This window comes from Gopherus evgoodei, chromosome 12 (assembly GCF_007399415.2).
Source record: "Gopherus evgoodei ecotype Sinaloan lineage chromosome 12, rGopEvg1_v1.p, whole genome shotgun sequence".
NCBI classification, from domain to species: Eukaryota; Metazoa; Chordata; order Testudines; family Testudinidae; genus Gopherus; species Gopherus evgoodei.
Genome location: NC_044333.1, coordinates 23,767,661 through 23,782,152, shown reverse-complemented (window position 1 = coordinate 23,782,152; position 14,492 = coordinate 23,767,661). Strand labels below are relative to the sequence as shown.

The following is a 14,492-nucleotide window of genomic DNA, read 5'->3' as shown; positions in this document are numbered from 1 at the left end:
ACTTGGTGTCGTTTACCAATAGGCCCACAGTGGCACATGTAGACAGAAGGATCGCCACATGATCCTGCACCTGTGACCGGTAGCTACCCTTGACCAGCCAGTCATCCATTTAGGGGAAGATCTGGACCCCACGGCACCTGAGATAGGCTGCCACCACCGACATACACTTTGTAAATACCCTGGAGGCAGTGGACAGGCCAAACGGGAGGACCGCAGATTGGTAGTGCTCCTGTCCAACTATGCAACAGAGGAAATGTCTGCGCCCCTCGAATATATGGATGTGGAAGTACGCATCCTGCTGATTGAGGGCAGCATACCAGGCCCCAGGGAGGGAATGATGGAGGCCAAGAAGACCATTTGGAACTTGAGCTTCACCATGTACCAGTTCAGGCCTTGCAGATCCAGGACGGGCCTAAGTTCCCCCTTTGGCCTTCAGGATAAGGAAATAGCGGTAGTAGTACCCCTCGCATTTGAACTCCACTGGCACCACTTCCACTGATCCTAGGCCAAGAAGTCACCCCACCTCCTACTTGAGCAGAGCCTTGTGACAGTGGTCCCCCAGGAGGGACGAGGTGGAGCGTGGATGGGCGGGGTGGAGGTAAACTGGAAGGTGTAAGCCTAGGAGATGATGTTGAGGACCCATCTGTCCAAGGTCAGCTGCTACCACTCTGGGAGGAAAGCACACAACCAGTTGTAGAAGGGAAGCTTTATCATGGGCGGATTCCTGATAAGAACTGGCAATGCACCTCCGGGCGTCCCGTCAAAACCACCGTTTCCCTGCCTGTTTGCCCTTGGAGGGCCCAGGCTGGGGGGCAGTCAGAGACTGACTCTGCAGGTGTTCCTTATAGTTCTGTGACATTTTATAAGCAGGCTTGTATTTGGAGTGGGTGGCCTGGGCCGGAGCCTGCTGTGGCTTGAACGTAGGTTTTGCTGGAGCCGGAACATAGAGGCCCAGAGTCTGAAGCATCATGTGGGAGTCTTTCAGGCCATGGAGTTTTATATCCATTTGTACCGCAAATAGAGCTTTGCTGTCAAATGGGAGGTCTTGCAAGGAGGTCTGTGCCTCATTGGGGAACCCAGAGAGCAGGAGCCAGATGCCCTTCTCAGGGACACTGCGGAGGCCACAGATCACACGGCTGTGTCCACCGCATCTGATGCTGCCTGCAGGGTTGACCTGGCAGCTGCTGTACCCTCCTCCACGAGCGCTTTGAATTCCTTCCTGCATACTCCTGGAGGAAGTCCTCGAACTTGGGCAAAAAGCCCCACAGGTTGAACTCATACCGGCCCAGGAGAGCCTGAGTGTTCACCACCCGTAACTGGAAGCTCGAGGACAAATAAATTTTCCTTCCAATTGAGTCCAGACTCCTTCAATCTTATTTTTCGAAGCAGGGGATGGTTGGCTCTGCTGCTTCCTGTGGTTGGGGGCGGGGGGAGTGTATAGATATTCATGCCCCTTGGCAGGCACAAAATATCTGCATCCCGCTCTCTCAGAGATGGGGGCCAATAAGGCCGGGGTTTGCCACAGGGCATTTGAAATTTTTGCCACCCCTTCATGGAGAGGCAAGGCCACTCTGCCCAATACCAAGGCAGACAGTACATTAAACAGGAAGTCCGAGGGCTCCTCCACCTCTTCTGCCTGGAGGTTGAGGCTTGATGACACCCTTTGTAATAGTTCCTGGTGGGCCTTAGATTCCTCCTGCAGGACGGTGGGAGCAGGGGCAGTAATCGACTCATTGGTGTCTTCTGGGGCAACAGAGGAGCGGGAGGAGGTCTTAACACTCTCTTTTCTGTATCCTTTAAATGAATTGTTTTCAAAGGCAGCAGATTCTTCTTTGCTCAGGACATCATTTCCATAGCTCCAAGGAAGCTTTCATCTTTGGTTACTCCCTGGGTTTGGAAGAGCTATAAATATTCATGCCTCAATCACAAGCCAATCTCTAAATGGGAGATAGGTGACTTCATCTGTGAGTGTCATAATTGCCCACTATGTGATTTCATGTCATTTCTACCGATGCAGTTATAATGGCCACTGTCACAGACAAGGTACTGGACTTAGACAACTGGTCAGATCCAGTAAGGACATGCCTATGTTTTTATTCAGACACTCCATTGATAGAGCTATTGAAGTGAATTGAAGGATGTATACTTTGAGATTTTTGGAAATCTGTCCTCCAAGTATGCTCCCCCACCTGTGAGGCTTGTTTCCAAGAGAGAATGTAAGGTTCAAAAGATAAAAAATTGGGCTGGTTGTCAACATGTTGTTTGGCCATCAGTTTGTTTGTACTTACATGCCCACAAAGGGAGCTTTGCTTTGATTAAAAAATGACACCTAATTTTGCATTGGATCAGGTGTGCAGTTCCACATCCTCAGAAGGAATTCCTGCAGGTGCTTTTTAAGACATCCATTCATGGGTGGAGGTCCATGCATGGCACTAGCAATCCCACTCACTGGAGATCATTTGCTACAGATGACCATTGCCAGGAAATGGCTGGTGCAATGAAGTTTCAGAGCTTTTCAAATTTTTATCATGATGGTAAAATTCTGGCCAGAGTCAGGACTATTCTGACTCCTGTAAGAGTAATTCTCTGCATTGGGTTAGACAGTTTGATTTTGAACCGTTGGGTATGAATCCTTTCTAACAACTGGCCAGTTGTTTAGAAAAGTCAGAAGAGTATGCTGTTCATCCTGGTCTAGGGACCCCTAAACTAAGGAAGGGTACTGAGGATCGTGAAAATAACTTGTTACATGGACCCAGGAGCCTGAACCTACACCTGCCTGCTTCCCAAGGCTGGTTAGCACCCATGTAAGCACTTCAGGAGAGATCTAGTATGATACAGGCTTTACTCAGTACACCATGAGTCATTTTGAGCATGGAATGGGATTTCAATCTTACCTCCCTGTAATCCCATCATGGTGCAACTGTGTGGGGAATGGAGTCATGTGTATCTGCCCCTGGCCTCTCACATTGCTTTATGCTTTAATGTGGAGCCAGTTTACTGAGAGAGGGAAGGGTGAAGAGAGACCTTTTCCCATCCATCAGATTCTGGGCCCCTTTCCCCTGCAAAGTGAGTGTTTCTCAATTGAAACCCGGACAGGCACAATTTTCACTACTTTGCAAACTGTTGATAAACTGTATAGTTAATTGCTTGACCACACTGGTGCATTATGAAATATATTCAAGAGCCCAAATAACCAATGTCAGCTAGGTTTATTGCTATAAGCCGATAACACCACAATACAGGAAAAAGGTTATATTTAACACTAGTGTCCAGGAAGACATCCCTTGCAGTGTTGTTATATTCATCTTACACAAAAGGTGTGCTCTCAGATTTATATCCCATAAAGCCAACTTTTTATGCCCTTCTTGCTTACAAGTAAAAGGTAACGTATGCATCATCTGAAAATAGATTTAAACAATCATCTTTCTATTGTGTGTTTCTGGTACCATGATGTACCCCTTATTTTTGTTCTGAACACATGTTTTTCAGGTACCAAGAGTGTGAAGGCACCTCCTAGGTTTACAACAGAGTAGAACGTTCATATGTCTTGATCTTGACAGTTTCCCTAAACCAAAACTTACGTCATCAGAGGCAAGGTGTTGTGGGATACTTAAATGAGAGAACAGAATTATTACTAGGGATGTCAAGCAATTAAAAAAATTCTTCACAATTAATCGTGCTGTTACACAACAACTGAATACCATTTATTTTAAAAAATTTTGGATATTTACAACATTTTCAAATATGTTAATTTCAGTTACATCACAGAATACAAAGTGTACAGTGCTCACTTTATATTTATTTTTTAATACAAATATTTGCACTGTAAAAAACAAAAAAATTATTTTTCAATTCACCTCACACAAGTATTGTCATGCAATCTCTATCATGAAAGTTGAACTTACAAATGTAGAATTATGTACAAAAAAACTGCTTTCAAAAATAAAATATAAAACTTTAGAGCTTACAAGTCTACTCGGTCCTACTTCTTGTTTAGCCAATCACTCAGAAAAACAAGTATGTTTACATGTGCAGGAGATGATGCTGCCTGCTTCTTGTTTATGAAAGTGAGAACAGGGCGTTCTCATGGCACTGTTGTAGCTGGTGTTGCAAGATATCTTTGTGCCAGATGCGCTGAAAATTCATATGTCCCTTCATGCTTCAATCACCATTCCGGAGGACATGCGTCCATGCTGATGACGGGTTCTGCTTGATAATGATCCAAAGCTGTGCAGACTGACTCATGTTCATTTTCATCATCATGTCAGATTCTACCAGCAGAAGGTTGATTTTCTTTTTTGGTAGTTTAGTTTCTGCATCAGAGTGTTGCTCTTCTAAGACTTCTAAAAGCAAGCACCACATCCCGTCCCTCTCAGATTCTGGACGGCAGATTCTTCAGATTCTTCAACCCTGGGTCAAGTGCTACAGCTATTTTTAGAAATCTCACATTGGTACCTTCTTTGCATTTTGACAAATCTGCTGTGAAGGTGTTCTTAAAACGAACATGTGCTGGGTCATCATCCGAGACTGCTATAACATGAAATATATGGCAAAATGCAGGTAAAACAGAGCAGGAAACATACAGTTCTTCCCCCAAGGAGTACAGTTACAAATTTGACATTTTTTTTTTAAAACAAGCAGCATCAGCATGGAAGCACGTCCTCTAGAATGGGGGCTGACGCATGAAGGGGCATACGAATGTTTAGCATATCTGGCATGTAATACCGGCTTCCAATGCTGGCTACAAATGTGCAATGCGAAAGCCTGTTCTCACTTTCAGGTGACACTGTAAATAAGAAGCAGGCAACAGTCTCTCCTGTCAAGGTAAACAAACTTGTTTGTCTTAGCGATTGGCAGAGTAAGAAATAAGACTGAGTGGACTTGTAGGCTCCAAAGATTTACACAGTTTTGTTTTTGAGTGCAGTTATGTAACCAAAAAAAAAATAATCTGCATTTCTAAGTTACACTTTCAAAATAAAGTGATTGCACTTCAGTACTTGTATGAGGTGAACTGAAAAATACTATTTCTTTTGTTTATCATTTTTACAGTGCATATATTTGTAATCAAAATAATAATATAAAGTGAGCACTGTGAACTTGTATTCTGTGTTGTAACTGAAATCAATATTGAAAATGTAGAAAAACATCCAAAATATTTAATACGTTTCTATGGGTATTCTATTGTTTTAAGTGCAATTAATCATGATTAATTTTTGTAATCACCATTAATTTTTTTTAGTTCGTCGCATGAGTAACTGCAATTGACAGCCCTAATTATTACATGTATATGTATATATGAACCTCTGTATATTGATCAACAAACCTGAGGCAGATTTTCACAGGAGTAACAGGCTTCTCAACATACCCAGACATGCTATCAGATGGGAGAGGGACAGTAAGATTAATACAGAGGGCTATGAAAGAGCCTCTGTGGAGGGTTAACGGTTCAAGCAACGTTTCCCTCAGCGTGGGAAAACAAAGCAAGTCAGGGTTTAAAGACTGATATTTACACCACTTGTTAATTAACAAAACAAATGAAAACCTTATTAAGGGGATGTTTCCTTTTATCTTTTGGGGACTCTCTAGAGCAGGGGACTCAAACGACCATGAGGGCCACATGAGGACTAGTACACTGGCCCGAGGGCCACATTACTGACACCTCCCCACCTGAAGCAACAGCAACACACAGACCCGTGCCCCCTCCTTCCCCACACTCCGGCCGCTTCCCAGAGCGGTGCAGGGCCAGGGTAGGCAGGCAGCCTGCCCTGTCCCTGGCGCACGTTGGGTTGGAGCCGCTCTAGGCAAACGCTGGAGGAGGGCGAGGGAGCTGCAAGGAGCTCGCAGGTTGCAGAAAATAACCCCATAAGCCGCGTGTTTGAGACCCCTGCTCTAGAGTTTGCAAGACTTATCCTTGAGCAGGCTCTCTCCCCTCTGTGGGAATGCTCATGCTCCTGGTCTAACCTCCCACAACGGAGCTGCAGCTTTATGCATGCTTTGAGGACCTAGATCTCTCTCCAATTCAAAACTCTATGCCCTACCATTGCAAGGGTTGATGGCTTACAGCTGCAAGACAACTTTCAAGCCCGGATCCTAGCAGAGCAAGGATTGACAACTTGCGGCTGCAGAGCATACCTTGCCCTCCGAGGCTCCTGGAAAGCCACCTATAGCACCTCTTGGACTTGGCTCAATGCTTGCAGAGCTTCACTGCTGCCTAAGTGAGGGGCAGAAGAAACCCACTCACATCCAAGAGGTGCTGTATCAGAGAAGCCAGATTTAGAGCCTCAATATTCCAGTAATTTCTCACCTCAAGAGAGGGAGAGAGCTAGAAGTCAAAATTAAGTGTCTACTGCAAGGAAAAACAAATAAAAATTAAAAAGTTATAAACCAAAATGATCACGAGAAATGGAATCATCATCAATTTGTTCTGCCACAAGAGGTAAAAATTTGGTGTCCTGAGCTGAAGGGCAGGACTTTGTCCTGGAGCCTCTAGTAACATTGGAATGCCTTTGAAATCCACAGTTGGGAGGTACAGGTCTGTTTCATCTTACTCTGGGGTTACATTCCGCAGTCAGCGCATAAAGCGGAAATCGTGTATAGTCAAAATTACATTGAGTGTAATGGCGGGTGGAATTACCCGCACTTACAGGTACAGTATTAAAATCATTATTTTTCTTTTTTTTTGTTTGTTTTTGCTGATCTTGTAAAGCTGAAAGCGTAAGATGCGACAGACCTGTACTACACATTAATATTAAATAAGGAGAGCAGCTGTGGGGCAAAACTGGCAGAAACTCACATTAGAGTACGCTACCAAGTGACATTTACAGTGCATCTACTGCATCTATTGCTTCACTACAGCAGTTCAGTTTAACATATTGCTAGGGCCCTTTGTTTTCAGGTTTTAGTTTATTTAATTTTTCCTGGAAATTTATTGGTTTATTATTACAACAACAAAAACTTGTGAAATCGGTGGAAAACACTTAATTTTTCTTCGCAAATATCTGGATTTATTTTGGTGGATGGAAGGATGGGGAAAAATATTCAGGAGATTAATACTTCGATTAATGGAATTGAATGTGGTTTGCTGCCGAACTAAAACAGAACTTAAAATCCCACCTGAGTTTAAAAGAACAATATATCTCTAATCTCCAAATAAAACTTTTCATTTGAATTAACAGTTTACTGTTGTAGACTTAGAACTATTAGCCTATAAATATTTACATTTAATAACTGGGCCACACCATTTGCAGGGCATACACTCTACTTCATCCTTTTCTCGTTTTTGCTTTTCTAAAACTTTTGAATATTGCCTTGTGTTCTGAAATGTATTCTGATATAGATTTTCATTTTCTTCCCATTTTAGTGCGTCAAATCTTTAAACGATTATCTACTAACAGCTTGAAATGTGTACATGGTGGGCGTGAGATTCCTGAATACAGTCAGATGAGCACAAACGTTAGAGCTTGCGTGCATACCTGTTTGATTATTGTGTTTATCTTCTAGACTAACACATAGTCTTACTTCAACAGGCAGCTTTGCATACACACACAGACTAATGTATCTCATGAAATGTATTGTATTTTCCTAATAAAACAAGTTATTTTTAATATATTTGAATACAAAAGTACGGTGAAAATCAGAAAAAAAAATGGTACTTTTTTTTTAAAACCCAGGATTTTTTTGGTAAAAAGCAGTTTAAACTGAAAATGAAGAGGAGATTTACATATTGCATACATTTTCAGCATGCGTAGAACAATATGCTTTTCGTAAAGAGAAAATTAATAGATGCCACAATTTAAAGATTCAACCTTCACCTATATTTTATCTTTTTATGGAAATTTGTTTTTCAAGTTTTCACAATTTACCAATAAATGGTTGAAATACTTACCACACTGATGATTTTCCAAAGTCATTGGAGAGCTATTGCAAATGTCTGTGAAATTTTCTCCCATTAATAAGCTATGTGGACTGGCCACATCCTGCTCCGGCATACACTGAGGGCTGTCCGCATCCTGCTCCAACACACTCTGCGGGCTGTCCGCGTCCTGCTCCAACACACTTCTTTTGGGTGTAAAAGAGAGCATTCTGAAAATAAGAAAAGCTTCACTATTAAGTGGCAGTTCATAGTATACCGTAAGCATCTTTGAATATCTTGCCAAGTAATATCTGATTGATATATATTGAAAACATAGTAAAAGCTTGTTAATATGCACTTTTGACATTCTGTAAATATCAACATAGGATTCCTGAACTTAGGGAAAATTTTCCACAGAAACTGAAGCATACAAAAAATTAAAGAGCTTTTATTTTGGTGGCGGTGACTATTCTGTACTCTACCATACCCATGGTACCTATCATTAACATTAGCCTGTATATGAAAGGACTGAAGGGAAGTCAATAGAGCTAGGTGGAGAACGATATGTCTGATTTGTATGAGACATTTCAAAATCTCGTTTTGTTCCAATTTGGAATGAAAACCAAAACTTCTGGGATTCTCCATGAAACAGAATCAGTTTTCTATCCACTTCTACCAAGAGCCCTAGATTATAGGCTGCCAACTACTTTGCAAAGAGTGCTCAGGGTCCTGGGACTTCCAAGACTGTCAGACTGAGCTCACCATCAGCACACCAGGCAAACGGATGAGTAGCTGGGACCCTGGAAGCACATGCTGATGAAGAGCCGGGTGAGCAAGCTGTCAGGTGACCAAGCAGGTTTCTGGCAGGCAGAATTCTGTGTTTCCACACAATGTTTGCATTTTAATGAATTGACAAAAACTGACATAAAATAGCCTATGAAAATATAATATGGTACAAACTAGCTCAGAGTCTAGAAAATTGTGCCCCTCCAGCCTATTACAGATTTTGAGAAAAATCAGAGCAGTGGATAACAAACAGGCAGATAAAATTTACGTTGTTTACAAAATAGTCTTTGTGACAAACATTAGCTTCTGTACAATCTAAGTCACAGAGTAAGAGATAGGATTCTGTCATGAAACAAACACTGCACTAAAAACAAAACCATGTGCAGAAATAAATTACCAGTTTCAATACTAAAGGAGATTAATAGCATTGCCCCTCAAGAACCTATACTAGGACTGGTATTAAAATTATTAACAATTAGGACAAAAAGACACTAGCAGAGAACAACAAATTTGTTGACACTAAATTTTTTGGGTTAGTTAGGATTGAAGACTTGAAACTCAGGACAGTCCTGATCCCTCCTATGCCTTTCTGGACAAAGAAGAATATAAAGTACACGCTTAAGAACTTTTAGTCTGAGGGAATCAATTGTGTTGTTTTTATATCCAAAAGATGTGAGACCTTTTGAGAGTTGTGTTTGATAGGATCTCTCAAAATGGGTGATTGGATTAAAAATGGAAAGGATGGGATGGAGCCCTTAGCTCCAGTGTCTACTTCTTTCATCTATTTATCCCTGGTTAAGAGAGATCATTCTCTTGAGAAGTGGTATATTCTGGCTCCTAAACTTAGACTGTCATGCTGTGCTCTTAGGGGTTTTGCTGCCACCTCTGGATTTGGTATCTGAGGTGCAGTTCCACAGTTTTCCTGTGATGTATCAGCCACTCTAACTTTGGAACATCTGTGACTAGTACTTCTGGAAAGAAGGAGCATTTCTGCCAGTTAGACTTCCTCTGCCTTCTCAAGGCACTTTGTGGAAATAGGAAGGACTGATTTGGTATGGATGCACTACGTATCTTATCCAATCAGAGACATCTGGTTTCTCATCTGTACTGAAACTGGAGTTTCAGATGTGTTGCCCACATGCACATTTCACTAATGGCATGTATGGAATCCATGCACTTCAGTTCGGAGTCTTTTGGCACAGCAGTGTCTGTATGCTGCTCATCCACCCCGAGAATCTTTGTGCTTCATGACAAGGGCATAGAAGGGCAGAGTGTGCCAACCACCTCTCAGTTTTGCCCCAACTGCAGAATCCTGAGTAAAGGACTCTGAAGTCAAGGAAATGGAGGACTGGTTGTGGAATGTGTATATACGGACAAAACATCTTGAACTCCTCCAGTTATTGTAGATATGTAATGTCTCATTCTCCTTCAAGTGAAAGGATGCAATGGATGTGGAAGCTTAAAGTCTTCAGGAGACCATAGTGCAGCACAGCCTTGCAAATACAGCATTCAGCTTGCAGGTTTCAGTAACAGCATTGTTCTGTGAACATGTGAACGGATCCTCAGGTGGCTGCTTTGCTTTAGAACAGGGTAGGCAAACTTTTTGGCCTGAGGGCCATATCAGGTTTGGAGGGCCGGTTAGGTGTGGGGGTTGTGGCCCGGCCCCTACCCCATATCCACACCCTCTCCCACCCTGCTCCCTGTCCCCTTACTGCCCCCAGAACCTCTGCCCCTGACTGCCCCCCGCTGCCCATCTAACCCCTCCTCTCATTCCTGACAGCCTATCCCGGGACCCCTGCCCCATCCAGCTACCCCTTCTCCCTGTCCCCTGACTGCACCCCAATGGCCCATTCAACCCCCGCTCCTTACTAACTGCCCCCCAGGGACTCCCTGCCCCATCCAACCACCCGCCTGTCCCTGTCCCAACCACCTCCAGAACCCCTGTCCCTGACTGCCCCCCGCTGCCCCATCCAACCCCCCTTCTCCTTCCTGAATGCCCCCCTCAGGACCCCTGCCCCCATTCAACCCCCCGATCCCCACCCTCTGACCGCCCCACTCCCTATCCACATCCCCACCCCCTGACCCCACCTCAAACTATCCTGCCCTCTGTCCAAACCTCCCGCTCCCTGCCCCCTTACCACACTGCCTGGAGCACCAGTGACTGGCAGCACTACAGCCGCACCACCCGGCTGGAGCCAGCAATGCCGTTGCCACTGTGTAGCACAGAGTACGAGGTCAGGCCAGACTCTGCAGCTGCGCTGCCCCAGAAGCTCAAGCCCACTGCCCAGAGCACTGCACCAGCAGCGGAACGAGCTGAGGCTGGGGAGAGGAGGGTGGCGGGGGGGACGGGACAGTAGGGGAGGGGTCGGGGGCTAGTCTCCAAGGCCAGGAGCTCAGGGGCCGGGCAGGAGGGTCCTGCAGGCTGGGTGTGTCCTGCAGGCCATTGTTTGCTCACCCTGCTTTAGAAATACAGGTGTTCCTTAACAATACTGCGGAGGCTGCTTGAGTCCTGGTGGAGTGATCTCAGATAGGGCGAGGGTCCTAGGGTGACCAGACAGCAAGTGTGAAAAATAGGGACAGGGGGTGGGAGGTAATAGGTGCCTATATAAGACAAAGCCCCAAATATCAGGACTATCCCTATAAAATCGGGAATCTGGTCAGACTGGCCACTCCTCAGCAAGTCCTCATGCAGTCAAAAATCCAGTTCAATAGTTTCTGGGTTGATACGGTTTTGCCTTCCAGCCTCTCTGCAATGGAAGCAGTCCAAGTAAAGACATGAATGGTTTTGTTTGTTCTCTGCAAACAGAATGCCCAAGGCCTTTCCAACATCCCAACTGTGGAGAGTGGTTTCCACCTTGAATACATGAAGTTTTAGGAAAGAACTCTGGAAGGTGGATTTGTTGGTCAAAAGAAACTCTGTGGCTACCTTTGGTAAGAAATTTGGATATGTTCTTAAGGACACATTGTCCGGATAGAAGACTACATAAGAAGTTCTGTGCAATAACAATGGTTCTTCGAGATCTATCCCCCTATGGGTGCTCCACTACAGATGTGCTTGCATTCCTGTGCTGCTGATTGGAGAACTTCGGTAACAATGCCCGCACATGGGCTGTTTCTCCTTGTGCCTTGCTATGAGGCTAATCAGAGCATGTGGGCTAACACTCCTCAGTTCCTTCTCTTCTGCAGAGTCAATGGCAAAAACTCCGAAGTAGAGGGTAGGAAGCTGGGTTGTGGAGCATCCATAGAGATACACATCTGAAAGAACCATCATGATTGCACAAGATGGTAAATTCTTCTTCGAGTAGCGTCCCTATGGGTGTTCTACTGTAGATGACTCCCAAGCAGTATCCCTACTGGCAGGCTGGGACTTCAGAGTCAGATCAGTTACAGATAACAATACTGGGCAGCCAAAGAGAGCATCAGAAGTGGAGTCCCCAGCAATCACAATGTTCTACAAAGGTGTGGACAAACGCCCATGTAGCAGCTCTATACATTTCTGAGATAAGAACATTCTTAAGGAAGACAACAGATGAGATCAACCTTGTGGAGGGCATGCAAAGAACATCTGAAGGAGTCATATTATGAACTTGATAACATGGTCTAATGCCATTTGAGACCCATTTGGAGCATCTCTGGGCTGATATTGCTGAGTCCTTGGATCTTTCCGCAACAAAGAAAAGCCTAGAGACTTCCTGAAAGCCTTTGTCCTATCTAAGAAGAAGGCTAGGGATCGTCTGACATCTACTGTGTGTCATATAGGCTCCCTGTTGTTTCAGTGAGGCTTCCGGTAGAAGGCTGGAAGGTGAATCAGTTGGTTTATGTGAAACGGGGAGGTTGCCTTCGGGATGAATTATGGGTGAGGCCTGAGCATAACTTTGTCCCAAAGGAATACCGTGATGGTGGTTGTGTCATCAGAACCTCTAATCTACTCTCCTAGCCAAGATGATTGCTATCAGAAAGACCATTTTCATTGAGAGGTATATAAGCAAACAGGTGGCCATGGATTTGAAGGGGGGCCTAGTCAGTCCTTTCAGTACTAGGTTTAGGTCCCATGTTTACTATACCGCGAGGAATCTTTTAGCAGCTGGGTGTGATAGCACTGAGTGTCCATCTAGTGGTTGGTGGAAGGGTGTTATAGCCGCTAGGTGGACTTAGAGGGCATAGAGATAGTCCCAATCTTTTTAGAGTTCGTACATAGTCTAAGATTCGTAGAAGAATGGCAGATGTCAGGGAGATTTGTTGGGAAGTACACCAAATCCAGAACCTGGACCATTTTTGCAGGTAAGTATGGCATGTCGAGGACTTTCTACTGTGTAATACTACCTCCTGTACCTCCTTCGAGCAGGAGCTTTCTAGGGTGTTAGAACCATGAAAAAGCCATGCCTTGAGGTGAGGAATCCCCAGGCAGGGATGTAGGATCTCCTGACATAATAGATACTTGTGAGAAGGATCCCTGAAGAAGGATGAAGAAAGGGCTTGGAGGTAGGCACTATGTGAAATTTGACAGACTAGCCTGCTATGGCTCATGGACACAACAACTGGTCCATGGTGATGAAGGACCATGGATGCTTGAAAAGGGTTAAATGATTCCTAAGTGGGAGGGACTGTAGGTCTGGATTCATGAGTCATTTTGAATTTCCCAGTAGCCCCCTGGATAGAAGGATCTACCTCTGGAACTCTTCACACTCTGTCTTCTCAGATGATAGTGTCTTCTCAGGTTTGGTCTGTCTCAGTACCAGAACTGAAGATGAGGCCCTATGAGTCAGTGAGCCAGTGCTCACACTTCAGATCCAAGAAGCAATGTATGGGGGATTCAATGCTGGTCTCATGGCTTTACTCACAAGAAATATCTCCCTGTATTTTCAGGTTCTGGATATAAAGGACTTGCAAAATGCACATTTCATGAAAATGTGCAACTCCCCCAGGCAGTATAGGCATTTTAAGTGCCTGTTTGTGGGCACTCCTTTCTCATATAAAGGCGCTATTTATATTCAGGGGACCCAGAAGACGCCATCTTGTAGCCTAAAGTGGAATGTATACATGAACAATCACTCAAATGAGAGCCTATGAACTCAGATGATCACAGGATTTGTTTGAAGTGGGCATTCTGTCCCAGGGAGTACACAGATGTGGTGCCAGGCTGCTGAACTGTGTGCCATGGCCCTGTCTGAGAATCTCATTGAGTCTATTGAGGCATCTGTGATGAAAACTGTTACCAGGAATATTTCTTAAGAGTAGACCTGAACTCAGTACGGTTCTTGTCATCTAGGGCTTAAGATAATGTAGCTATTGCAGTGTCCAGGGACACTGAGAGCAGCCAATGGGAGACCTCAAAATCCCTCATAAGGGTGACCCTCCACCTTCTCGTCACTTGTGTCTTTGGGAAAAAAATTCATTTCTGATAGGATTATTATATCCTTTGCTAATTATGCCACCATAGCATCAATCTATGGTATTTCTGTGATAATATAAGATACAAGAGTAAGAAAAAAGCTAAACTTTTCTCTGCTGATGTGTTTTTCCTTGTCAGGGTATTCCATTCATTCCTAATTACATGTACAAAAGGAAGAGCACTGGGGAATCATTGACTCAGTCTGGGATTTGGGACTGCAGATATTAATTTGCCCTTTGATTTGTCATTAATAACTCATCTGTCTACATGGTAGATGTCATCTCCCTGCACATATTAGTAAGTCAGATGGAGGGTAACCATTGGTGTTTTTACACCTTTCCTGCTTTGAGTCTCAATCAGAAAGCTCTCTCCCTCCTCAGCAGATGAGAAGTTTGAGACAGAGGATAAAGTTCTCTTACATCTTTTTTATTTTTCCTTCCCTTTGTGGGCTTTATGTTTTTT

General features: G+C 44.1%; 1 protein-coding gene across 1 annotated transcript in view; it reads right to left on the bottom strand.

Moving 5' to 3' along the window:
* The window catches only part of TDRD12 (tudor domain containing 12), a 156,027-nt gene that overhangs the window by 27,063 nt on the left and 114,472 nt on the right, over positions 1–14,492 (bottom strand). The window contains exon 27 of the mRNA XM_030581899.1: positions 7,886–8,082. Coding sequence (XP_030437759.1) covers positions 7,886–8,082 — 197 coding nt within the window. The remainder of the gene's footprint in view (positions 1–7,885; positions 8,083–14,492) is intronic.